This window comes from Phoxinus phoxinus, assembly GCF_949152265.1.
Source record: "Phoxinus phoxinus genome assembly, chromosome: 8".
NCBI classification, from domain to species: domain Eukaryota; kingdom Metazoa; phylum Chordata; class Actinopteri; order Cypriniformes; family Leuciscidae; genus Phoxinus; species Phoxinus phoxinus.
Genome location: NC_136883.1, coordinates 21396863 through 21423663, shown reverse-complemented (window position 1 = coordinate 21423663; position 26801 = coordinate 21396863). Strand labels below are relative to the sequence as shown.

At 36.7% G+C, this 26801-nt stretch overlaps 1 protein-coding gene across 6 annotated transcripts; it reads right to left on the bottom strand.

Annotated features, from left to right (window-relative positions):
- Positions 1–4: 4 nt before the first annotated feature.
- On the bottom strand, positions 5–25242 carry LOC307002502 (cholinesterase-like). Of its 6 annotated transcripts, none has more exons than XM_079620168.1 (4): positions 25075–25242; positions 8895–10439; positions 5409–5566; positions 5–1570 (listed from the first exon to the last, which is right to left on the bottom strand). In XM_079620168.1, the coding sequence occupies exons 2-4, from the start codon at positions 10424–10426 to the stop codon at positions 1443–1445; spliced, it is 1818 nt and encodes a 605-aa protein (XP_079476294.1). In that variant the 5' UTR covers positions 10427–10439; positions 25075–25242; the 3' UTR covers positions 5–1442. The 6 variants fall into 6 exon arrangements, with proteins under 6 accessions (XP_079476294.1, XP_079476296.1, XP_079476293.1 ...); XM_079620170.1 differs by having other exon boundaries at positions 24995–25202; XM_079620167.1 differs by having other exon boundaries at positions 24999–25196.
- Positions 25243–26801: the final 1559 nt, after the last annotated feature.

Below are 26801 nucleotides of genomic sequence, written 5' to 3'. Positions count from 1 at the left end.
ACCTGATGCCCCATTGTGCTTTTGTTTGTCATATTTTTGCAAATATTTGCCACATGTCATTACAGAAAATTACTTTAGGCATGCAAGATAAGCATCTGAATGTAAATTTACAGAACGTAAAAGTCATCAAGATGTCCGATTCACAACTGATGTTTTCTTTAGTCGGAAGCCTTTAATAGAGCATGTCTTTTATATCTGCAAGAGTACAATTATCATTCCTACAATTTAATTCAAAATAAGCAATGGATTACGTTGAAGTTTATAATAAAGTTATCAACCAATATTACAGAGTGACTTTTTCCAAAGCCAGTTTCACTTGTATTATGGGTTTGGGCAGTGTGTCAAAAAAAAAAAGGTAAGACAAAAAATGGCAGGTGGAATTAGTCAAGGTAATAATGAGTAGACTCGTGGAAACAAAGGAAAATAAAATACAAAAAACCTACCCCAGACAGAGTTATTACAGAGGCTAATCATGTACTGTAATATTAGCATCATGTTGCATCAACAATATTCATCTTTATTTCCATTATATAATTACTTATATAAAGCACCACAAATATGTAGTGTAAACAATGCTGTTTGAAGGAACCATTGGGTTAAAATACTATTAAAACTTAAGTTTCACAATAAAAAACTGAATTGTCACTTGCATTCATATTTAATTCTATATATTCACTCAACTACATTAATTAGAATAGAAAGTATTAAAATTCACAGTTTTGATAACAAAACAAGGAACATGCCTCAAGCAAATCCTGAAAAATATTCCACATTAAACACAATCAAATTGCATGAATAGTTTAAAATTATGGCACTCTGTTACACACATTACCAAACCAAATCAAGTTCATTTACTTGGCCATTAAGGAGATGAATCTCACAAAAACATGTCTGTGTGAAATGTGTATGCGTCACTCTGACCTTTTACTATTGAGGTTGTTTTGTCATATTTGTCATTACTGTAATTAATTGTATGGATGTATGTATGCATGTATGTATGTATATATATTAAAACCAGTAGAACGACAAATACTACCATGATGTACAATTACTTAAATTACAACAATTACTTTTGAGGTTGAAAAGTGCTTAATTGTCATTAAAATAATGTTACGATGGAATAAAAAAAAACTGAATGATTCTAAAACACGCTTCAGTTTCTGCATACCAATAATAATTTAATATTTTATTTTGAGTAGACATGTTCTTGTGTCAAGCAAACACTCTTACCCAAGTACCTCGATCTATTTTTGAGTTACCAAAATAGCAATTCTCCACCACATAAGGCCTTAAGGAGGTAGTAAAAAGGCACCGAGTTGTGAAGATAAAGAAACCACAGAAGCTCTTTCCTCTGTTTATACATATGGGCTCTGTCTTTCTAAAGCTTTCTGAAGTAGTAAAGTGCACTGCATGGGCTGCTTTTGGGGAAATGTGGTCAGACATTAAAGGTTTTCACACTGTTGCTTTTTGACAGAGGCATAGTCGTTAAATTGATTCTTCCAGTCCAGCATGTAAGAAAGCCAGCGGTGGAACTGAGACTTCCACTGGAACTCCACTTCATCAATACTCACTACAGCAGAAAGAGAGAGAGAGAGGGAGAGGCAGGTCAAGTTTGAGACGCAATGATTTTGGATTTATCATACTGCAAATGAAAAGTGAAGTTATTTAGACCAGACACACATTCAGGAGGTCTAAACAGTAGCCATGATTTAAGTTTGTGTAGTGGTGCATGCGTTTATTATCGTGGTAACAGCCCTAATGAAAAAGTTATATTGTATATTGCTTTACATTTTTCTCATCATGAAGCCGTATATCGTGATTGAGCAGAACCAAAACCTCAATCAAATATTCAAAACTCTGCTCAATGTTTTGGCTGTTAACAATATGCACAACTGTCTTTAATAACGGAAACCCAAAACAATGTTAGAAATATTCCCTGATGGTGAATACTGATCTCCAAGGTAACACGTTAAAGGAATAGTTCACCAAAAATGAAGAGATCCTGTGCTATTGTATGACACCAGAAGACACAATCTGTATACAATTTTAAGGTGCATTTTGTCATACATTTACAAAAACTTATGTTCCACAGAATGCAACAGTTTTTAGGTGAACTATTCCTTTAAAGACCAACTACTCTGAACAGCATACCGACATAATCATGATTCAAACTACCCAGCAGAATGACATTGTAAATTGCACAACCTTGATCATTTATTAAAAGAAAACTAAACAAAACAGGAACTTAAGTTAATAGCTAATTAATTGTTGTCTGGTTATTCATGGAAATGCTATGCTAAAATTCCCCTTGCATGAATTACAAATCTTATTTTCACAGAGCATTCAGTGCTGCTGAAAAAACACTATTAAAATGCTACTATTTTAGCTCCCTACCTTTGAAGCACAAGTTCTATAGTTAAAAGAAATTGTTCAGGATAGAGACTCACGGCTTGCATGCAACAGAATGCCACTTGATCCATGTCACAGAAAGAGAGAGACAGCAGAACATGGCAGAATAATCATGTTCTTTATTTAGAATGAAATGAAGTGAGGGACTTCTCACAATCATGAACAGATTCTCATGACAGAATCACTTGAACATCAAGGACAAGCACATTTGTGTTCAGTCTACAATTCAACAAAGTTCTTCAAAAATGTATATTTCATATTTTAAAAAGAGTAAGCAACATAGGATTCATTCATGTTATGCAGTAACTTTGCAACTATGTAACTTTAACAATAAATAGGGCTGTGATCATATTTTTTTTTTCTATTTAAGGGAATAGCCTACCAGACTTTCTGAAATATGCATTTAAACATTAATTAGCCTAATACTTAATTATGCACAATGGCAATGACACGTCAAATCCATTGTTAATACATGTGTCAGGTTATTTTCAATCCAAAACTATGTCACTTGCTTAGGATGATGTCATTAAGGAACTAGCTTTGTTAGTTAAAGGGATTTTGCAAAAGACTGACAGAATGGAAAGTGATTTAAACTCAAGAACAAAATAATTGATTATGAATTAAAGCGATAACATGTTTTGTTTTAAACATTTTGTTTGCCCGTGTCTCGTTTGTGATATTGTGATTAAAACAATCTAAAATGATTTCATATATTAAGCCATAATGATGTACATGAAAATGTACTGCATTGAAATGACCCAAATAACATAGCTGGTTTCAAATACTAGCATTTTCTGCACGCTATAATGCTAATGTTCAGGGCTGGCTGCTGGTTCAATCCCTGCAAGTAGCTTGCCATGAGCTATCAACTTTGTGCTCTTGATTAAGACACTTAATCCCAGGATGCCCCTGGGCGATTGTATCTGAAATAAGTTTATGGCGTCGACTTGCTTCAGACTCCATAAATCACTGTTTACTTTACAGACTAGTGTTTGGTATAAAAGCAGGGGCCAAACGGAGTTTACCATCTAGACCTGATCCCACTTACGTGCCTTTCAGCAAATCAGCTTCTACGACTGGGTGCTGCATCACCGATTCATATATTTATGGGCAGAGTTGATAAGATTTCTTCGTTAATTTTCCCCCACCACACACGCACACAAAAAACCTTGTGCGTGAGCGTCGCAGTCTCAAAAGAGTAGGCGAGGCAGCGAATCCTCTGGGAATGTCTTTGCCTTCGCAAGCGCCAGGGAGACTGAGACTGCACACGGCCCGCAGTGACAATAATTCAATTTGCGCATATGTGTATTTGTATGCGCAGTTGCTGGCGCCTGACCTCCAGTACATAAACGAGACAAGGCTTCACCTAGACTCAAATCAGAATCGATTCATTCCATTTCAGTGTCAAATTCAATTCTGCTCCCTACGGTCGCACTACCTGGAACTCCAATTCCCTTCCGTTTTCAACCACCGATAATACTGACAGCCAGAACTTCAAGAGTTTCCAGACGCTACACTATTGAGCGTCACCTTGCAAAGACCTCCAAAAAGCGAATTAAAAGCATCAGTCTATATTCATTGCTTTAACCAGTAATGACAGCTGTGAAGACAGCCCAAGGTTTACAAGATGATTTTAAGTGTGCCAAAAGCTGTTTAAATATACAAACGTACAAGCAACCGCTTCCAGTACATAATGCTGTGACTTGCTCTCCCACCTTATGTTTAGTAACGCACTTAAAAGCACACGTCTCTCACCGCAGGGCTAGAAACAGACCACAAGCTACATGTTTAGTTGAAAAAGGTTTAAATGAGCGAGGGACTACAGCAAAATGCTTTCCACTTTCTCTTCAAATAGCTTCCACTCTTAAACCTTTAGCAAAATATTCACTAACAAATAAAATATCAAACCTGCTATACCTGAAAATACCCATATGGTGGGATACCTGCATAATGGATCAAATGAATTCAGAGCCAAGACTAAAGCATTTCAAACCCATTCACACTGAATTTAAATGTATAGCATTTTAAATTAGCACCATTTCAGAAACATATTTCTCCATTATACGTATCCTCATGAATACACTCTGAACGCATTATAAGTACTTGCTATTCATGGCAGGGACAGAACAGCTTTTGAGGAAAGTGTACATTTCAATCTCAAGCTTGTGGATTCCAGGCCAAATCATTCTACTCATTTTATTTTGTCATGCAATGGAATGACAAAATAAAATGAGTAACTATGAAAAACTAAAGATAGTGACAGGCTATTTCCTGAAAAGAATTTCCATATAACCTGGGTAGCACAGTTTGGTTCATACAAGACGGAATATTATTAGTAGTGCTTGAAAGGCAACTTGTCCCACATTTTGTATGTCATACAAACTAAAAACAACTTGTTGAGGACAGGCGTGTTATTACTTTACAGACTTGGGTTTTTCCACCTGACGAATGACAAAATGGGTCAACAATGGTCAAAACAAACTCCACGAGGCATCAGTGATTTCGCCTCTGGAGACCGCACCATCACACAATTTTTAACAGGCAATTGCTCACATTTTCTTTATGAAATGTGTAAAACAAATCTACTTTTATTGTTTTTAAAAGTAGTATAATAATATAGTTTAATAATCTACAAGCATTTCTGTAGCTCAAACAGTTGCATTCCCTGAGAATCAAACCCATGGCCTTAGTGTTGTATGTTCCACTGATAAAGTTAATAGCTTGAATGCAATGCAAGTTGCTTTTGGATAAAAGTATCTACCAAATGCAAAAATGTAAATGTAAATAATTGCTGTGCTTCTGAAACACTCAATCCTCTCCAGTCCCGCATTAAGCTCCACTCGCTGGCCAGGTCTGCACTACAGGTGTCCTCAAGAGACTAGAAGATGACACATGTGCTGGCCAGGCAGAGCTGAAGAGACAAGCAGAAGCGAGCATGTCGTGATTTTCTTTGTTTATGTGGTGTGGGTGGATGGTTGTTCTCATTCTGTGACTCTCACCTGTGACATACTGCAGTTTTGGCAGGAAACTGTCCCAGAACTTGCACTGCTGGGCTCTAAGCATCCGGAGTGTTTTTGACAGGCCAGTGTTAAGCGTGACATACTGCTGATGTTCCAGCATGAATGGCGGCCAATCTGCTCCCTCCACACTCGGATCCCTGAAACATCAAGCCAGGAAATCAACTGAAAGGTCAGTTTATGTATGGTACCAAGTTACATCAATACATTTCTGCCCCAAAACAACTGAAGCCTAAAATATATATAAAAAAATCAATGCAATGACTCAACAGCTATGACGTTTACTCGCTCTTGTAAAGAATGCCTTGCAGTCCATTACAACAAGAGGCTTTGAATCTTAATGCACAATCCCAGCAAAGTAAAGTCTTCGTGAAAGACTTAAAAAATTGCACCCGATACTTTTAATAAGCGAATCTGCCTATTTCAGGAAAAGATTAACTTCAGCGTGTTCCATTGTGATCTTGTTTACTGATCATGTTCATTGATATATTAGCATCGTGTCATTCCCCTCCAGCGTGAAGAGTGTATGAAGTGTTAATTGAAAGAAACTAAGCTTGCTCACAGCCACAATAAAGGCTGTTTCTGCCTCTCCATAATTTATGCCAAACAAATGAGGATGCTAATCAACACTAGCCTGCCAGCAACACCATGACTTGTTTTGTTTTTTTACACATCGACTGAAAAAGTGTGAGCAGATGAAAGCCTCTTCATCAAGATATTATGGATTAAACATCTAAAACATTTCTCAGAGATACATGTAAACAATTACTTAACTGTTTATTGTAAATGTATACAAATACGTAGAAATTGTCTTGTAAAAACACATTTGAGTATGATATTCTCAATATTAAAGGAATAGTTCAGTGAAGGAAAATTTGTCATTCCAACACCTTACACCATTATTTTTTCTGTTCTGTGGAAAACAAATGGCCAGAATTTGAAAACAGATTTTTCTCTAAAAAGTGAAAAAAAAGTGAAAAAAAAAAATCCTGTCAGATGCTTCAAAAGGGACAAAAATAACACGTTTCCACGTTACACCACAATACATATGATGCTACAAGTCACATGAGGGTTTTTTATCTGTTAAACAGACTAATGACTAAATTTAAGTTGTTATTCACTGACAATGTTCTAGGTAGCTTTCAAGCCTAATTGACACTTTGGTTACAAGGCATGCAACAGTCAATGATGTTTGACATTATTGAGGTCAAACCTGACGTGTTGTGTCTGCACAAGCGATATGTGAATATATGCAAGAACAAATGAGATTTGACAGCCACCACAGTGGCAAGACAGAAAAACAACTTCCTTTTATCTTACACAGTATCAGAAAATGTGTACTACCTGTAGCTTGTCACACGGACAGTACCCTTAAAGGGACATCTTTGTACCTTATTTACCTCTAAAAGGTAAATAGTAGTACCTTACATTTAATACTCGAGTCTAAAGTATTAATGTGCAATATTTTAGGGGTAGGTAAGGTAGGTAAGGAACCTTTTCACACATAAGTTTAAATTATTCTGGCTGACCCCCAAGTGTGAGTTTTTCAAGGCGACCTTTATTTAGAGTGTATCACTTTATTGTTTCCATGGTGATGCGTCATTGCTTGTCACGTGACACACCGCAGCCACAATAGCGCTGAATGACTGATGATCTGCTTTAATATGCATGAAATATGATATTCCGATTGTCAAATATGTGCAAGTGGATGTGTTTTGTTGTTTAAACACCTTTATAACGATCACGTTAGTTGATCTATATGCACGATTGCCCCCGCAATGTTAGTTTGTGCCTCTGTTGGATTCACAACACGCAAATTCCTCCACTTGACCAATTCTCCCGAAATACACGAAAGTAAGTGGCCAGTGAACTGGGAGAAGAATAGAGTGAACTTTAAAGTTACTTACACAATGTGTATCTAATATTAATAAAACGTGTCGATATCAGTGTGTATTTTACAAACTTTAAATGTATTGTTTTTTTAGTATGTCAATTTTAATGTCTGAAACCTAAAATAAACATTATCTGGTTGAAAACACTGAATAGTTGTGATATATGACAATCGCTGTGCGGGTACATCTCTAGCCAACACGCAAACGCACATTTGAATTTAGCAGTTGATCACGTGATGCACTGACCGTTCTAAACACATCAGCGTGACCGTATGCTGCAGGGACCAGCCTAGACTTATCACACCGGTGTGACCGTATGCTCCAGGGACCAGCTTAGACTGATAACACCGGTGTGATCGAACGTGCGAAAGGGTTAAGGGCACTGCTCTAGTGACATGCTGTTGTACCCCTAACAGTGTTTGGAATAACGGCGTTTAAAATAACGGCGTTAGGTAATGACGTTATTTTTTCAGTAACGGGGTAATCTAACTAATTACTTTTCCCGTCGTTACAACGCCGTTAACGTTACTAGATGTTAAATGCCCTGCGTTATATGCATTGATTGAATAAACTGTGTAATCCGATTCCGTAAGCACCCCTGGCTCACAGCTAGTGAAGGGGTGGGTTAATAACGATGCAAGTGATTATGATTGGCTAAGGCAGAGTCATGTTTCATGGTAGCCAATCAGAGCCAATGTTTTTACACACATGCCAGCACACGCGCCAGGCGCCACAGACACACACACACACACAACCGCTAAACAGATTTGACGGAGCAGCAGAGATGGCGAGTCAGGAGCAATCCGATGAAAAGTTGGAGGAGATATAAGCACTACTTCAAATTCATTGTCGTCAAAGGCAAGAACGTGCATGTAATGTGTACATTATGTCCAGCGAAGACTTTGTCGACATCCGTTGTAAGCCACTCTAATTTAATGAAGCATCTCACATTGACACGCACATCTACAAAGCTAGTGGCAAAAAACACTGATCCAGATGCTAGTTCGCCAGGTTGTTTTCTTGACCAGTTGTCTCTGGTTAAGAGAGTTTGATTTAATTTGCTAGAGTTAAATGCACTTTATATGGTGTAACCGTTTACTTTTCTTACAAATATAATACTTGAAGTGCAGGATAAACCTCTTGCTGTCTGTCGACAGGCAATAAATATCGAAAGTACGTTATGTACAAACACCCGTCTGTTCTACTCATTTCAACTGACTTGTAAAAACTGCTCAATTCTTTGGATTATAGCAAAAAAACAGTAACGCAAATAGTTACTTTCCCTGGTAACGAGTTACTTTTATTATAGAGTAATATAAGTTACTAACTCAGTTACTTTTTGGAACAAGTAGTGAGTAACTATAACTAATTACTTTTTTAAAGTAACGTTCCCAACACTGACCCCTAAGAGGTCAAATGTTTCCACTTTTTTTCCTGACAATGCACAGAGGAAAGAAAGGCATATGTGTTTGGAACGACATGAGAGTGAGTAAATAAAGATAGATTTGAAACTTTGAACTAGGATAGAACATACAGTAAGCTTATACAGTGGATTCTGTGTCAGATTTACACTCACCCATTTCGAGCAAAGTTGCTCCAATGCTCCATTATCCTCCTGCTCATGGCCTCCTCCTCCTTAGAGAATCCTAAAGTCTGGTTCAGAGGAATCCCAAAAACAAATGGGATCTCATCCCCGTGCATTACACCCATCCATCGAGGCCAGGGGTTGAAGCTGGAGCGATGGTTAAAGAGGAACAATCGGGCACTGCCACCATTCTCAACATACCTACGGGCAAAATCCAGTAAGGGGCATGAAAAATAGCGGTCGCCCACCAACCAGCCTAGGGCCTCTCTGTTTTTTAGCTTGCTCTGCTCATCGGTCCAATCAGTATACTGAAAAGCAGCCGCCTCTCTGGCCATGTCACTGAAACCAGGCAGGCCCAATGATACACCTGTGAGGAACTGGTCTCGATCGATAAGACTCTGGTTATGGATGCCAAATCCAGGTGCACCATATACAAGGAAGTATGTCCCTTCGTCTTTGTTCAATCCCAAAAGAACTTCTGTCTTTAGAAAACGTCCTGATTGGATTAAGACACTAGGCATGTCTACCAGAAATTCTCCATCCACAGTTGGAGGAAAGGGCACGCTTATTATCATGGGATCCAGAATGACATTGAATTGAAGACTGACTATCTTCTCAGGTTCAACTGCTCTTAAGCAAGCCTCCGTATCATCAACAGATGAAAAGTGTGCAACTGGGCAGTTCAGAAGCTGAGCCAGAGTCAAAGAACGGTTCCAGGCCTGAGCTGGCTCCACGGTCGCCCACACGGCATTGGGACTGCCACTCTGGAGAATTGCGCGGGTGAACAGGCCATGGCTGCCCTGCGAAAGCAAATGGTGTCCCACAGAGCCAGCACCAGCACTCTCCCCAAATAAGGTAACGGAGGATGGATCGCCTCCAAAAGCAGCAATATTTTTTGACACCCAGCTTAGAGCCAAGCGCTGGTCAAATAGACCAGCATTACCTTTAATGCTTTTACTTTCAGGTAGAGCTAGGAAACCCAATGCTCCTACCCTGTAGTTCATAGACACCACCACCACTTGTTGCGACTGGCTGAGGACACGCCCATCGTACACATCCAGGGAGGCAGTACCTGTGGAAAAGCCTCCACCATAGATCCACACCATAACTGGGACTGAGGATTTGGCTCGGTTCTGGAGGTTGATTGAGGGAGTCCAGACATTGAGGTACAGACAGTCTTCACTAATCCTGGTGTTAGGATTCCACATCTCAGCTCCAGGGAATCCTGGGTACAATGAATCCTGTTCCTGGAAGCAGGAATTGGAGTACCGGGTGGCACCTCGTATCTCATTCCACACTTCAGCAGGCTCTGGTCGTTTGAACCGAAGCAGGTCCAATGGAGGCTTGGCATAGGGGATCCCAAGGAAGGCCCCAACATACCCTGAACCTCCCGGCACAGGAAGCCTCAGTCCTCTGACTTTGCCTTTGTCAGTGGAGATGATCAGTTCATCTTGCCCTGCTGCCAGTTGGAAGAACAAAAAAGCCAGAATGGGCAAAGTAGATATGATGTGAATGCCCATCATGGTGTCTTCAAGGCTGATAAATAAAATCATAAAGGAGATAAAACTGAGTTTTAGCCATCAAAACAAGTCATGTTCTGTTTGGGGTTTCAGAGACTCCAGACCATATATACATTTTTTTTTTTTTAACACCACCACCGTGCTTAAAGATGAAGCATTAGTTCAAAGTTACATCCTGGCTTAATCAGAGTTATCTGAAATTAAATGTGTCAAAAACAGTCTGTATGTTCTTTTCTAAAGGACACAGTGCTGATATAAAGCAGGGTATTTTTATTTCGGGAGAGAGATTACAGGTTGTTTCAGAATATAAATACCTAGGGGTACATCTGGAGTCCTGTCTTGGTTTCAAAACCCACAAAAAAACGTTTGCAAAATGTTTACATTTAATGGTTAATTTTAGGTTTATTATAAATTATAATATATATTTTTATTCAATGATTATTTCTCATGTCACATATTGTTTGACAAGCTGGTCTAATACACATTTGATAGTTATAAAACCATTGGAGTTATTATACAAACAAGCACTTACATTTAAAAAAAATAAAAAATAAATAAATATAGTTTTCATCATGGTCACATTTTAAATAAATATGTATGGTTTAGCTCCTCCTCCTCTGGCTGATTTTATTACATTTAAATATATCGAAAACAAGAGTAACAAAAGATGCAATTAGAGCAGATTGTATAATTCCACGTAGGAGAACTTCCTTTGGTCAAGCTGTTTTTTCATTCAGAGCATCACATCAGTGGAATTCTGTATCAATTAGAGGATGCTCATTGTTTAACTAATTTAAGCAAATTTTTTAAGAAATTGCTTATTCATAATCAACAATGTGAACATTAATGCGTTTTCCTCTATTATTATTATTATTAATAATAATAATTTTATTATAATTAGTATTATTTAACTCATAACAATATATATATATATATATATATATATTTTTTTTTTGTGTACATAGTCTTTTTTATAATATGTGTAATTGTACTTTACAGAGTAGTTTACAAGTTCTAAATCTATTATTGTTGTTATGTTTTACCCTCTTCTCTACTTCTCTAGGCCTAATAACATCTGGCAAAGGGACTACCGATTAAAACTAGCCTTCGGGCTTATTTGGGCACATTAACATTCATGAATGTTGACCAATGTACATGGTCCCTTTTCTAAATAAACAAAAAATAATAATAATTAACGAGTTTTTCAGAATCTTAAAAGAACAGATAATAAATTGAAAACATATCAATTCTAAACTGCCCTCCATATAACAACAATAAAAAAAAAATTGTTTACATAAAATCAATAAATTATTTCTACATAAGATTCTCAAAGGGAACTCAAACACAAGCAAAATTACTACAATTAATTAATTAAATTAATACAATGAATGAAAAATGGATAATTTCCATGTCAGACTCAGTCTACTGAGTTTTTAATTATGTTAAAATAACTTACTGAAAGCATATGAAGGTAAAATTAAATTAATTTCAAAATAAGCATTATTAATTATGGACACCTCTTTGGAGTCTCCAGGGGCCTCATTTATAAAACTGTGCGTAGGATCCTTACTAAAAGTGTACGTGCGCCCGAAAGCCAAAAATGGTGTGCGGAAAAAAATTTCAGACTTATAAAACTGTGCTTACGCCTGAACCTGCGCAGAATTCACTTTATAAATAGTCAGTGGAAGATTGTGCGCACAATCCGCACATGCGTCTCCTCCCCGAAATAACCATATATGGAGCTTACAACGTCTAGTTTTACTATGCATATCCTCATCTGCATATCATTTGTATATCTGATTATTCATCCACGTGATAACATGTACAAGACATTAGGAAAATATGAAATACAGATGTGCCGTCACATTACATTAATACAAAATAATTTAGTAGCCTATCCTTGCCTTGTTTTTGAATAAATAAAATAGTGTAAAATACATTTCAGAGAAAGTTTTTCTCAATCTTTTCCACTGACCAAATAGAATTTTAATTGATTTATATATTTAAATGGAAACAGATCGACCAGTGCGTTATATTTGCACAATCTGCTATTATCAGGATAAGCAATTATCTCTGTAGTTAAAACATTAAAACACAGCATGCCAAAGGAAAAGTGTTCAAAAGCATTGCATCCACAATAAATATTAATAGGCTATTTATTGAATATATATATATATATATATATATATATATATATATATATATATATATATATATATAGCTATATTTTAACTTTTCAGTAAATTGCATGTAGTTTAAGTGTTTAACTCCATTAATGAGAATGGTAAATTTAATCTAAATGTTTCTATCAGAAGTAAAACATAGTTTAAAGCATTATTTTATTTAAACTGTTATTGTGAACATGCACTGCATTTATGATTAGGACTCATAATGAAGATTTACAGTTTTACTTCATCTGCCGTTAGATATGCGTCAGTTTTACTAAACGGCCCAACACGCTCGCTGGACATTTAAGGTGTGGATATTTGCTTCAAGTGATAGGCTTGGTGAGTGAAATTATATTTGTATTATCTTTCTGTATAGGCCTATTTATAATTTTATTTAGATTTTCTGTCTCAGTGACCAAAAAGACATTTAACACCAGCTCATCGGTGTCGCCAAACTGCTCCATCTCCAAAACGTTTGTACGCATGGGTAAGAGTTTGCGTGCAGGTGCGCACATTTTCCCGTCAAGTTTGTTTTTATAAATCGTAACTTATGCGTCGGAAGTGGCGTACGCCTCTTTCGAGGCCTGTTTTGTGCGTACACAACGGTTAAAAATTAGGCCCCAGGACCCCAACTACAAAAACTGCAAAGTCAATCGTAACAAAACTTCAGGGATAAACAAAGCATGATGATGTAACAGTATATTTTTGGTTGGATAAAGGTTGGATCTCCAGGGTTACAAAACAGCGTGTTGTTGTGACATTACATGGCTACACAAGTGAGGAGCCAGCAGAGACAGTCAGACAGCTATTAATGACACCTCGGTTTCAGCTTACTCCAGATGGAGAGTAAAGCTCAGACAATCAAAATGCTCTCTATGACTCATTCAGTATGATGAGACACCCAACAACCCCTTCAACCCTTCTCCTCTCCAGATTACGCAGTTCAAAAAAATAAATAAAAAAGATCTCACTTTCTAAAATTAGACACCCTGATTGCTTGTTGTGATAGTGGGTAAATCCTGCTTGATTAATATGACCTGCCTGAACCAGACAGATTGACCAAGAACACTGAGAGTCTACGTTATTGAGAAGAACTTATTTCCTTAAGTAGAAAATGCACCATACAAAGCAGCTTCAGAAGTGACAGGACAGCTTCAGGTTTGGCACATTGGGACTGTTGTTGATGATGTGTTAAATTAATTTGTAAAAGTGTTTGTTTCCTTAAAACCAAACACACTTTACAGTCTCTTTACAGTGGTGAGAATTTTTACTTCTGCCTCTTCTTTGAGGCTGTGATGAAATAAGGAGAACCTGTTAATCTCAAAAACAACCACTAAAATCAAGTTTTTAAATCCTGTAGGACGCAATATCAGCGCCTGAAAATGGAAGGTCTATCTTGACTAGCACGAAAATGTTGAATACGTAATTGCCACAGACTGAGAAACCACACAGAAAGCTAGTATTTGTACATTCTGTTCTGGGTTGCTTACTGGCCCAAATCAAAGAAGCCCACTTCCACGTCTCTAAGGTATTCTAGGTCCCTAGATGTGCTCATTTATGTGATCCATGGGATTTTTGCATCTATGTATTGTTGGCCAAGTGAAAATTGAAATTCTGATGGTTTAGAAAAGTAATCACACACCTATCTTCAACGAGCTGCATGATTTGAGGTAGCATTCAACAAACGGAGCAGTACATATTGCATGTGTACACTACCGTTCAAAAGTTTAGGATCGGAAAGGGTTTTTTATTTTATTAGTACTTGTATTCGGCAAAACACATTAAATGTATCACACAAGTCACAGTAAAGACTTTAATATTTAATAATATAAATCTAAAAAAAATGCTCTTCGTTCTATTAAAAGAATCCTGAAAATCCACAAAAATATTAAACCCTACAATGTTTTCAACACTGATAAAAATAAATGTTTCTTGAGCACAAATCAGCATAATATAATAATGACTTCTGAAGAATCATGTGACACTGAAGACTGGAGTAATGATGCTGAAAATTCAGCTTTGAATCACAGGAATTAATTACATTAGAAAATATATTAAAGAAATTGAATTATATTTTGCAATATTAACTGTATTTTTTATCAAATAAATGCAGCCTTGGTGAGTATTAAATAATTATTATTTAAAAAAGCTTACCAACCTTAAACTTTTGACCGGTAGTGTAGATTCAAGGTTAGATTTTAGTACGGTAATAATAATCGGCACTAACTATTTGATGTTTCTTGTAGATTAAGATTGCTTTGATTGAACTTTGATTAATGTACAGTATTAACATTAATGGTTCACAGTAGATTACTCTAATTTCTAAATCAAAGTGAGCGGTAGAGTTTTGCCGTAGGAGGTCTACGCTAATGAGGAGCTGAACCGACCAAAAGGACTATGCCACAACTTAGTCTGTGACAGAACCCACATAATGCTAGTTTGATTTGTTTAATCAGTCAGGCATTAAATTGACAAACAAAAATGATGAGAAAAAGAATGAATTAGAGAGACAGAGGAAAACCTTGGGAAGAAATGCCACCTTTTCAATCAACAATTAGAAGATAATTTGACAAAATGTCTTTGTAAGATATAAAATAGAGGCAGTAAATTTAACATATACATTATAACATAGATGTATGAATACATTAAGGTCTCAGAAGAAAATAACTAGAGAAAGACTGCAAGAGATAAAGAAAGGAGCAGGGGTCAAACCACAAAAAGCATGATATGGCTTATGGGAGATATATCAGTGAGGAAACTAATGATGGTTTTATCCATCCGACAGCAGCATCATAACACTGGCGCCAGGTTCATGTAAATGGCATGTTTAATGTCAGGAGATCCCCAAAGATCCACAGCACTTTATCCGACCGACAATGCAGAAGGACAACAGCAAATCTCTTGTGTCTGCAGGTTGAATGGAAAAGATAAGACTCTCTCCTTCCCCCTTTTCATTTTGTCCCTTTAGACCAAACCTTCAGACAAGTTTGTTTCCCTCCTCACTCATATCTTTGTCTCATCTTACACACAGTTTTTTTAGTTTTTTTTTTAACCTTTGTCAAAGAGAAATCAGACATTTGGGTTGAGTTGTCAGAGTACTCTGAAGCAGATCTCAATGAGACCCGAGAGGACATTGCTGTGGGACTTCCGTTGCCGTTTTAAAGACAAGTACCTTTGCAAATGCCAATCCAAATACTTAGCTTAAAGTGAACATGCAATGGCATCCAAACCCCATTTTACTTCCATAATGACACAGTTTCAAGTGAAATAGGGCCAAATTTTACACATTTGGGAATTGATTGGATCATGACAAATATTTCATATTATTTCACACAACAATCTATGATATTCACTAGTACTAATTAGGGATGCACCGATATAAACATTTTGGGCCGATACCGATAACTCTTTATATTTGAAAGCCGATAACTGATATATTGGCCAATTGATCTAAATCCAATTTTTTTTTTTTTTTGAGCCTGTAATTAGGCTCTAAAACTAAAGTCTCACCATTAAATCCATGTGTAATGATGTTCTCATGATAATTTCATGTAGCTTATATAAAAGCACATGTCGCACTTTACTGTATTTTCCTTTTTAAAGCGATTACAATCATATTTTAAGCGATTCAAGCTGAACAGTGTGAATCTGAAGTGGCTCAACTGAAGGAAATAATACATAATTTATCGGCTTTAATATATCGGACAGATTTTCTTATCAGGCCGATAACGATAACATTAAAAATAGACATATATCGTGCATCCCTAGTACTACCGTATTTTCCGGACTATAAGTCGCATCAGTCAAAAAATGTGTCATCAAGAGGAAAAAAACATATATAAGTCGCATTTATTTCGAAATTTATTTCACAAAATCCAAAACCAAGAACAGACATTTAATCTGGAAAGGCAAGTTATTCAACTACACAATAGCACACAAAACAACAGGCTGAATAGGTGTCCGGCATGTTAACGTAACACATTAACAGTTATTCAGCTACACAATAGCATAAAGAGCATATACCTGGGAGGCTGAATAGACTAAATTAACAAAAGCCAGCGAGTCCAACAAGTTACCGCTAAGCAAGTTCACCAAGCTCCCATGATCTCATTCCACAACACTGAATCCATTGAACTCTTCCTCGGTGTCACTTCGTAACAACTCCGCTAACTAGAGCGCCCTCTTGCGTCTGTAGACGGTAATGTTTTCTATTGGTTCATCTCAGTCAGTATGAATTAATTTTGATATATAAGTCGCATATGTCTATAAGGCGCAGGACCAGCCAAACTATGAAACAAAGTGTGACTTATAGTCCGGAAAATACGGTAATTCAATAAAAGACTCCTCAGGCCTTTTTAAACTAGGTACTGTAGCAGTTTAGCTTTATTACTCGATACGATAATGATGGTTTTAAAAAAGAAAACTAAAAACATACCGGGCAGGGATCCATCAGTCTACATGTTTTCCTCCTGAATCAATATCAGTTCAGCAAGGGCTGCAGAAGACTCAAAATATCCACCCACATGCACATTGCACACATCCTCAACAGACAGACGGTTTACCAAAGCTTTTAATAAAGGAAACTCCTATCATTTTTCCCTGCGCCGAACGGCGCAGCTGTGACGCCTGCTTTAGTAATAATAGCTAATTGCGTCATACCTGCGTCTGTTTGTGACTCTCCCACAATCCCTCACCACAAATGCCCCCCCCCCCAGCGCCACTCCCGAAGACCGGCCAAACAAGCCCTCAGATCTGTGCTGGGCAGTTTTGTATAAGATCTAGCACATTTCTACATTCTGACTCACTTCAAATCACACCATCTCCAATTATTCATCTAGATCAGAGTGACACAAACTGGAACAAACTTCCTGAGTGAGTCAGAAGAGCATGATGGGAGGAATGCTGTACTGTATTTCTTGTGCTTCATAACCTTTTTAGGAAAACATACAGATAGTAGAAAGATAAACGAGATTATCCCACAGTTCTGAACAAACTTAACTTAAAATGAATTATATATATAAAAAAAAAAGTTTGAATGAATGATTCAATCACGTACTCTTAAATACTTCACTTGTTTCATTACTGGGGGAATGAGCTTTTTTTGAATGAATCTCTTGAATTATTCAATGACAAATACATTTTCTAACGGTCACTTGTCACCACCTAGTGGTGTAACAATGTAATGATACTATACTTTTTTAAAGCACCAAGTTACTTTCAAAAAGTGATTTAAGAGAACGGTGCGAGGCCGGTGGCGTGATTGATAATGAGAAACACATGCGTGACACACCGGTCTAGTATCTCTCACGGAGGAGTGGAAGCATAAAGGAGGAGTGACGATAGTGAAGATCGAGGCCTGGACTTGTGTTATGTTTTATGTTTTTTTATATGTGACAGCAGTTGTCCGTGAGGGGCTGCGGTCTTATACTTTCGTTTTGTACAGTATGCGTTTTATTTTTGTTATTAAAGTCTGTTGAATGTTTGCCGGTTCCCGCCTCCTTCTCACAACATCTAACTGCATTACAGCGGATAGTTGTAATTTATGAATAAGATTGCGTTGGTGTTTAAAACGAGACTACAATATTTAAACAATTAATCGTACAGCTCTAACAGATAGGGTTGTCAATGAATAAAAAAATTGCAACTGAATTAACTACATGCAGTGGCGGTCTTTCATATACACAAGGTTTGCAAAGAGCGTTGGGTCCCCGAACCACCAGGGGGCCTCCTTGCTCTCAAAAATGATTTAACGACTAATGCTGCTGTGCGATTAATAGATTTTTAGTTCAGTTAGCTGTGAAAGAGACTGTGTTCCCCAGGCGGCTTTCTGTGCACATGATCCGAGATGGAGAAAAACATGGACAAGTAGCTACAAACATTTCTCAACATTTCTGTACGAGTAAACTGTCAGTTTCGTCTCAAGTGAACATACAAAGTTGATAAAACGAGAGAATCACTCACTCCTCTTCGCTTAATAACCTTATTAACTTTTAAGAATCTTATAAGAATTCTTATAATAATCAATGAATATTTAATTCATACAGTAAAGATCATTTTCACATTTGATTACTTTATATTAAAGGTGCATAGCGCAAGATTCTGAGTTTTTGCAGAACTATGCCACCTCTGGCGGCAAGCGAAACTGCAGCCAGAGATGTGCACGCTCATGGACCACACGCACACGCACGCTTTCAGGAGCACGAGCTGTTCATAACCACAGGAGCATCAGCCGCAAATCTTTTGTTTACAATCATAATGTCTTCAGAGGTAATAAAGTTATAAATCTGCAAGTCATTTTAAATATGTGAAAGGAAAGGCAATTGAGTAAATTACACACTTATGTGTGAGGGAAAAACGGGGGTAGTAGAAAACTTCGTTTTTTATTTCCATCTATCTCCATGTTGAACTGTGTTATGCGTTTACTGTATCCACTTATGATTGTATTATTATGGAAACACGTTCATGAACAATATAAGTTGTTACTTTGTAAAAGCTCAAAGCTACACAGTCGGTCAAAAAAGTACACTCATTTGTCTCAAGGTAATAAACAATTAAATGGCACTATGACGTTACCATAAAAGCCAAACAGGCTAATCCGCCGAAGATTTGCGGGGGTTTAGCCTGTTTTATTGATCTGCTAAGTAGCATATTCCAATAGCAATACATCCAAATTAAGCAGTAATTTGCTCAAAATTTGTGTCTAATTATCTAACTTATATATCAGCATTTTATATCACACTCAAGATATTTGAACTGTTTTAATTGAATAGCAAATCATTAAACTACATGTAGTGCAGATTTATTTTATCTTATGTGGAGTTTGCATTGGTGTTTGAAATGAACTACAAGCAGGTCTCTTACAATCCATCTTCTACGGAGAATGCCGGCGAATACACAAACCTGCCAGACATAGCTATGTGAGCGTGCCGTGAACGCGCATGACGTCACGCCGTCTCAAATTCCGGCCCGAATCCCTCTTATTTATTTTACTTTAGGATTATAGAGACAATCTCAGTGATCAGAGAAGGGCTCATTCAGCCCTCCAGGCAATTGTTTAAGCATGTAAGGGTTAGAAAACGGGTATTTTTAACATGAAAAGTTGCTTAATGCACCTTTAAATTTCTGAATATAAGGCTTATTATTAGTAGTAGGCTTAATTTATTTAATTTGTCTCTTTTTTTTTTGTCCTTATTGTTTGTAATAATTTTTTTGTTGTATTACTGATTCTTTCAACTCACTGTTGTTGGTCGACAGTGAAACTGCTCTGAAAGAACAGATTAAGGGGTTGGGGGTAATTTCGGGGCATTTATGAATGCACTGACATGAGCCCACTAACAAAGTTTTGCTTAGGGCTCACCGAAGTCTAGAACCGGCACTGACTACATGACATATGCTGGTAACTTTTACCGTTAAATGTAAGACATTTCTGAAAGAGCATGCGACACTGAAGAGCGGAAGTATTTTTGTAAGTATTTTTGAACAATTAAACGCAGCCTTGGCGAGTACGAGTCTTCTTTCTAAAATGTTTTATTTTATTTATTTTTATGTTTCTGACCCCAAATGGTAGCATAACATTAAAGATGTCAAAAATGTGAGTTTACTCAATCATTACTATATCAACTTAAGGTCACATTTTAGACTATTAAAAATATATATACATTTCTAGTTAGCATTATTTGTTCTTCCTCTTTAAAAAATAAAATAAATAAATAAATAAATAAATCAGCTGTCGGCAAAGGGACCCTTTTTTTTTACCACTGAAAATGTGTACAATTTACTCATGGAGTCGCATTAAGATCTCCATATCTCTGCGATTGAACCATCGAGGGCCTTTAAAATGAAGATACCAAAAGGAAAGTTTGCTAAGAACCAGAATCTAAAAGGATATTAAGATACATTTAATACTTCTTGAGTTAAAGGCATGCCAACTTGAGGCAAAAAATGCAAGTGCTTTTTTTTTTTTTTTTCATTTTTGAACTGTCACCATTGGCATTTAATGAAACAAAGATTGCTAAAGTAAACAGATTTTACTAATAGACCTACTAATCTCTGTGTATAAAAATTAAATAATATTAAAATTAAATAATATGGTCATTTTAGCCCCACTCTACAAAACAGTGGATTACGCAGTAAATATGCATCTGTGACATCTCATGTTTTGGCTTTCATCACTATGTATGCATGTGTTAGTATTTCTCTACAGGATAAAAAAAAAATCATGACATGGAATGTCCCATTAATATGTGCTTTTTAAGTACTAATAAACAGCCAATATCCTAGTCATATGCATGTGAATAAGTAACTATTAATAGTGAGAATTGCACGGTAAAATAAAGTGTTACCTAACTTAAATACTTGATAAAAAAATAAAATAAAAAAAATTCAGTGGCAACTACAATCCCCCAGATTTAACCGGATCGATACTCCACACTCCTCTGGACACACACTGCTCCCTGTGCCAGCACTTACAATGAGGCCATTAGAAAGTGTGCTGTCGGACACTGCTGCTTTTGCCAGTCAGCCCGTGCAAACACTGCCATAAAACACCCAAGATGCCACATTTATGACTCTTTATGCTGTCAGACCTCACACACTTAATCTGAGGCTCATAAAAGTGATCCATCTACAATAACAAAACTGATCAGGTTTCATAGAAATGATTTCAAATCATGATTGTTCACTACATTCTGATGATAGCTAACGCCTTCTGAAGGTCCATGGCTCAGTGTAAGTCCAGCTCAGAGAGGACTGGAACTTGCAAAGGGCAAAATTAATTCAATTTTTGAAATGATGTGGAAATCACTTAGGGCTGACAGTAATTATTTGATAAATGTGAAGTGTCTAAAAAATACCAGGAAACATCTGTTGTCTTTAAAAGAATGTGTAACAACTCGTGATAACTACAATGTAAGATGCTTAGTTTTATAGATACTGGCTTGCTTAGCATAAAATGAAGAGAGAGAGATATAAAAAGGGCTGGGATTTTTTTTTTTTAAATCTCTAAAAATAAATATGTGCATGACTTTCCCCAGCCTTAATACAGATTTTTCTTCTGAAAAAAGGCAGTGAATAAAATAAAAGGGGGATGGGGGGTGACTACAGCCAATTATTTTGTCTGAGCTATTGTGGTAAGGGTTGGTTCTACATCTTACTCTCCTGGATAACCCCAGGTATCGAAGTGCATGAGGTCTGGTGCTGCCAGGTCAGGTTACAGGATTAAATCCTCACTAGCTTGTTTATACTGTACCAATAAATCTAGAAGTGTCCCTACACTCGTGAAACAATAAAATCATACACAACCATTGATCAATTAATGCTTACCAGTCCAGCTGAATCGTTCTTGGATCCTCGGTGTCTTCGGTCAAGCAGACTATAAGTTGCTCTTTATATTGCTTTATAGAACTGTTTATTATAGACTGAAGTATTATACAATAATAAAACTGAACAATATCTGTCTTTATAAAATAAAAGTTTATTTAAACAAAAGATAAAAATACTGGTTATACAATGATTAATAATTGTAGCAAAATAATCAAAAGTTTACAGGTTAAAATACTTCAGCTAACCCAATCTCAACAGGGCAGTCCTGTGAGTGGGGAATCACAAAGGCTATTTACCTTGTCAGCAGTTCAAGCAATAGATGTAAAAAATAACTTGTTCTCATCCGAGTCAATCAAAGTTAAAATAATACAGCAGAGCAATTCGAGCAAAAAGAGTTTCAGTTAGAAAGCTGAACAGGTAGAGAAACAAATTCTCTCCTGGGAGGTACACGACAACAAAGTCAAAAATGCACAACAACTTAGTACAAAAATGCAGTCATATTTATACAGAGCTGGGTCACATTGTTTCTATGCAATCTCTGGTACTTTTCCAGAGGAAGTAAAGGCGGCCTTTGCTGATGCTCCATACATGGCCATTCGTCCTTCCCTTCCGTCTTCTCCGCTTTGGGGGCTTGTTCTTATGTTTCTGTGTGCGTGCGTAAATGGTTGGAAGTGTGTTTGTAAGTTCATTCAAATTAAAAGTATCACTTTCTCCAACACTATGAATAAATAAATAACATAACTCATATTTTCATATTTTATTTGTCGTATATTAACATTTTAGTGTAGAATGAGTAAAGTGGTTTGTTGTTAGGATGATAGAAATGTTCAGCGACCGACAGTAATAGACTAGTGATGCAAACTACTCAACTTATTGTGATTATGATTCGTGTAATTCATAAATGAATGTGACGAGACAAAAAAAAGTTCAAACTTATTATACAAAGAAGAGTGAATGTGTGCACATAGTTTAAATTGATTACTTCACAACTACAATTAGACTAACCTTTTACCATTCTTATTTATTCCCTTGAATCCCTTTTAATCCTTTAATTATTTAATTCCTTTATAATTGAACCAAAACTAAATAATTTAAGAAATTATTGAACGAAGACACACTTTTAGTTTAGGCTTAGATAAACTGATGAACATAATGCTGAATACAGCACCAGAAATCACACAGAACACAATAAAACTGGTAAATTGGTAAATTGATGGGATAGCGTTGAACATTAATTATTCCAACCCGATCTCACGGCAATTCGTATGAATTTTACGAGGTGGCTAATTCGTACCAATTCATACGACCTCACTCGTACGAATTTGTAAGTTTTTTGCTAAATCGTACATATTTTACGCGTTGATTATTCTCATAGATTTTGGTAAACAATCAAATCTATCCATTAATGTCATGCATTCAATATTCTATGAACCTAAAAGGATTCATAAACATCTGCACATCTCTGAAGTTCACTTTAGACATTCTACTAATTAACTTTGCAACTATGTCAACTACCAGGCGTGTGATAGGGTACGTTTCCTTTGATTTTTGAAAAGATTCGCATACAGACGATAACGTTGTCAAAATGATCCCGGTTCACACGGATCCACACGGAGCCCCTTAGTAAACTGTCTGATTAAAATCTGCTAACATTTTATTTTGCTGGTCCCCCTATACAGACATTTTACTGACTAGTAGTAAGTTATTTTGCAAACTATGCCAACTTATTCTACTATCCCAAAACGCTAACCTTACAGTCTACTAATACTCTAATAATAATAATTAGTTGCCATGTAGTTGCAAATTAATGAGAGTTAGTTTACATACATAACATTTGCAAAGTTACTTATAGTTAGCAGAAAGTTCAAAGTGGACTATCAAAATATAGTGTAACCGACCAAAACCAAACCAGGAGTAACAGGAACAAATCAGCTGGCCTTGGACTAGCATGAATCTCGTCTTAGAAAACAAGAGTGGCAATATAAGGTCCCTCACCAGGGACATCATGACTCATGTATCCTGACCCGAACTGACACACTGCCCTTACTACCGCATCAGAAAGTGCTACTGCAATGCCTCACGGGTCTGAAGGGGCCAAACCTGGGCACGACATACACTCTATTAGCATACTATTATCTATTCAGAGCAGGGCGAGTGGGCAGGCTGGCAATTAAGCTACGATACGAGAGAACTTCAGCCACAGCGTGTGATCTGACCTAATCTCTGGTTTCGTTTGCAGGGCGTTCTCCAGACTCAATGATTTACAACGAGGAGCCGGTAATGAGGAGCTGGACCATGTAATCAGAGCTCTGGAGGGACATGAGAGAAATATAAATGTATTTCGCAAATCCACATGGACGAAAGTGGCAGATGTCACACAGAAAAGTCCTTTACTGAAGCCACATCATGCTGCAGTTTCACTTTACTGATCTCCTCTGATAAACAGAGATCATTATCAAATCAACAAATGCAAATCAGAAGCAACAGAGAGGAAAGCCAAATTTAAACTAATTAATATAAGTCAACTTTAAGATAGTTGCCCAAAATGACTTGAAAATTATACTTCAAGTTCAAAGTGGTTAGTCATAAATTAATTTAAACACTTTGAAATGTTATTTAACAATTTAAACTTGTTTAAACACATTGTTCATGACTCAAAAATCACTGAATAAATATTGCAAAAGGCAATTTCAAGTCAATAAAATATCTTTAGGTTGAGTGTAACAAGAATAATTTATATTCACTAGAAATATCCATGAATTGAATTACTGTTTTTATTACCTTCAATCTTTTAAAATGCCCTAATATGTTCAGGTTTTCTTTAGGTGTGGGAGAACTGCTGATGCAGATTACAGTCTTAAAATTGCATAATAATTGCAGTGCTGCATATTCGGGAAATGACATAATGAATCCAGTGACGCGCCTCTTCTAGAACGCGGTGTCGCGTAAAAACGCCATACGGTAGCATACTGAACGCAACTTTGGGCCAAATCTACATAACCCGAACCAGAACCTGGAATCCAGCCAGCCTGCGCTGAAACACACACTCTAAATAAATCACCCGAGCTGTATACAAACTTACTCACAAATCCGCCATTAAAGATGCAGAAACGCGTTGACGAGCTTGTCTGGCTTTTGCCGGCATAAAGATGCAGTTCCTACCTCCAACACTTTCAGATGGCGCTTGCCTGTGCTGTCTGTTCATCCACACGCGCAAGAACAAGCTCGTACAGCAGATGTGTGTTTGGGTTTTCGCGGGTATACCGGCGGCTGATACACCTCGTGCGCGCAGTGCGTTCGGTTCGGCGCGTCCAACTTCAATGCTCGCGAGGTTTAGAGATGTTAGCATTAGAGATGAGCTATAGATTTATTACATGTACATTTCATTATTTAGGAAAGGGTTCTTATCCAAAGCCATTCTCAAATGAGAGATACAATGACATGTGCATTTAAAACCAAAAAATGACCCTTTCGTTAAGTAGATCTTAACATATTTGTTTACATGGATTTTTTTTGCTGTAATTGTATTTTCCATACATATTTACACGTCTGTAAATATATATTTTATATTTTATTTGTCTGATATATATATATAATCTGTTTTTGTTTATTGGTTTCTGTTGTTTCATCTTATTTAAGCACTACAACTTAGCACTACTAACAAATGAATTGCTAGTTGCTATTTTCTTTTTAGTTTATTTATTTGTTGATTTTGTCTTATTCTAGTGCTATTGGTTTCTGACACATCATTACACATTCTTTTGTTGTCTTACATTTGAGGTTTTTGCTCATCAAAACACTTACGTATCTGAAAAATATTCATTTTATTTTCAATTCAATTGTCACTTATTTAACACATTTATTTTGGTTTCTGATATGTGTGCATTATTATGTACTTATTCTTGGCACATTTTCATTTTCACTTTTTTTTGTTTTTGTTTTTTGCTGTTATCTGGCTGCATGAGATTTGAGCTAGTTTCTTTGTTATTATTATTACATTTCACGATTTATGATTATTATTTCTGGCTTTGTTTTGGGGATTCTGGCATAATATTAGATTTGTTGGTGAGTTCTGGGGTAAGGGTGGTGGCAGTATGGCTCTTTTCTGGCTCACATCTGGGGATTCTGGCAGTGCTGTGGGCCAGTTATGGCTAATATCTGGGGATATGGAAGAATTGTTGGTGCGTTTTAGTCTGCTGCCGGCATGGATCTGGTTTACTTTCGCTAAGTAGCTTTTGGGTGAACCTTGGGCTGTAACACCATGTGTGGGCCAAACTCACAGCCGGAATTCAAGCAGATTCGGCCCAATACCAATACCTATCTGGGGAATCATTGCAAAAATCATAGCCAAACAAAGTGGCCACTTGTCATCATGAATTTCTATTTTAAACTAAATAGACTTAGGATATTGATGATGATGATGGTCAGTCAGTCCAATCAATCACAAATGGTTCATGAAGAGTTATTGCTTGTTTGCAATATTTCCTTCATTCAGTTTGGCTTAGTTCCAGTTTTCATGTGCACTTATAGCTGCTGTATTTCGGTCAAAAGCTATGATTTCAGTTGAATTTGTGAGTTTCATGTTGTCAAAGTGGAATGGGTGTGACACAAATCTGAGTCACATGGCTTGTGGGCTGAGTTATGTTGCTCATTGTAGCACATTAGCTCAGTTTTCCCTGCCATTTTGGGAAAAATGCATAGTTCAGTAGGCTACCTCAGGATTAATGTTCATCTAAAAAAATTACATCATGTGACTGTGTCTGTGTGATACTGTATGCCTTTTATTCTGGATTAATTTGCATTGACATTTTTGTATGTGATATTATTATTTTGTATTACATTGTATTACATTTACATTTAGTCATTTAGCAGACGCTTTTATCCAAAGC

Excerpts from the sequence above, each read along its gene's own strand:
- LOC307002502 (XM_079620167.1), bottom strand. The coding sequence starts at position 25,117 with ATGAACAGACAGCACAGGCAAGCGCCATCTGAAAGTGTTGGAGGTAGG. Across the intron at positions 10,440-24,998 it reads GCATCTTTAATGGCGGATTT|CCTTGAAGACACCATGATGG; the intron begins GTGAGTAAGTTT and ends TTTATTTATCAG. Across the intron at positions 5,567-8,894 it reads AGCAACTTTGCTCGAAATGG|GGATCCGAGTGTGGAGGGAG; the intron begins GTGAGTGTAAAT and ends TTGATGTTTCAG.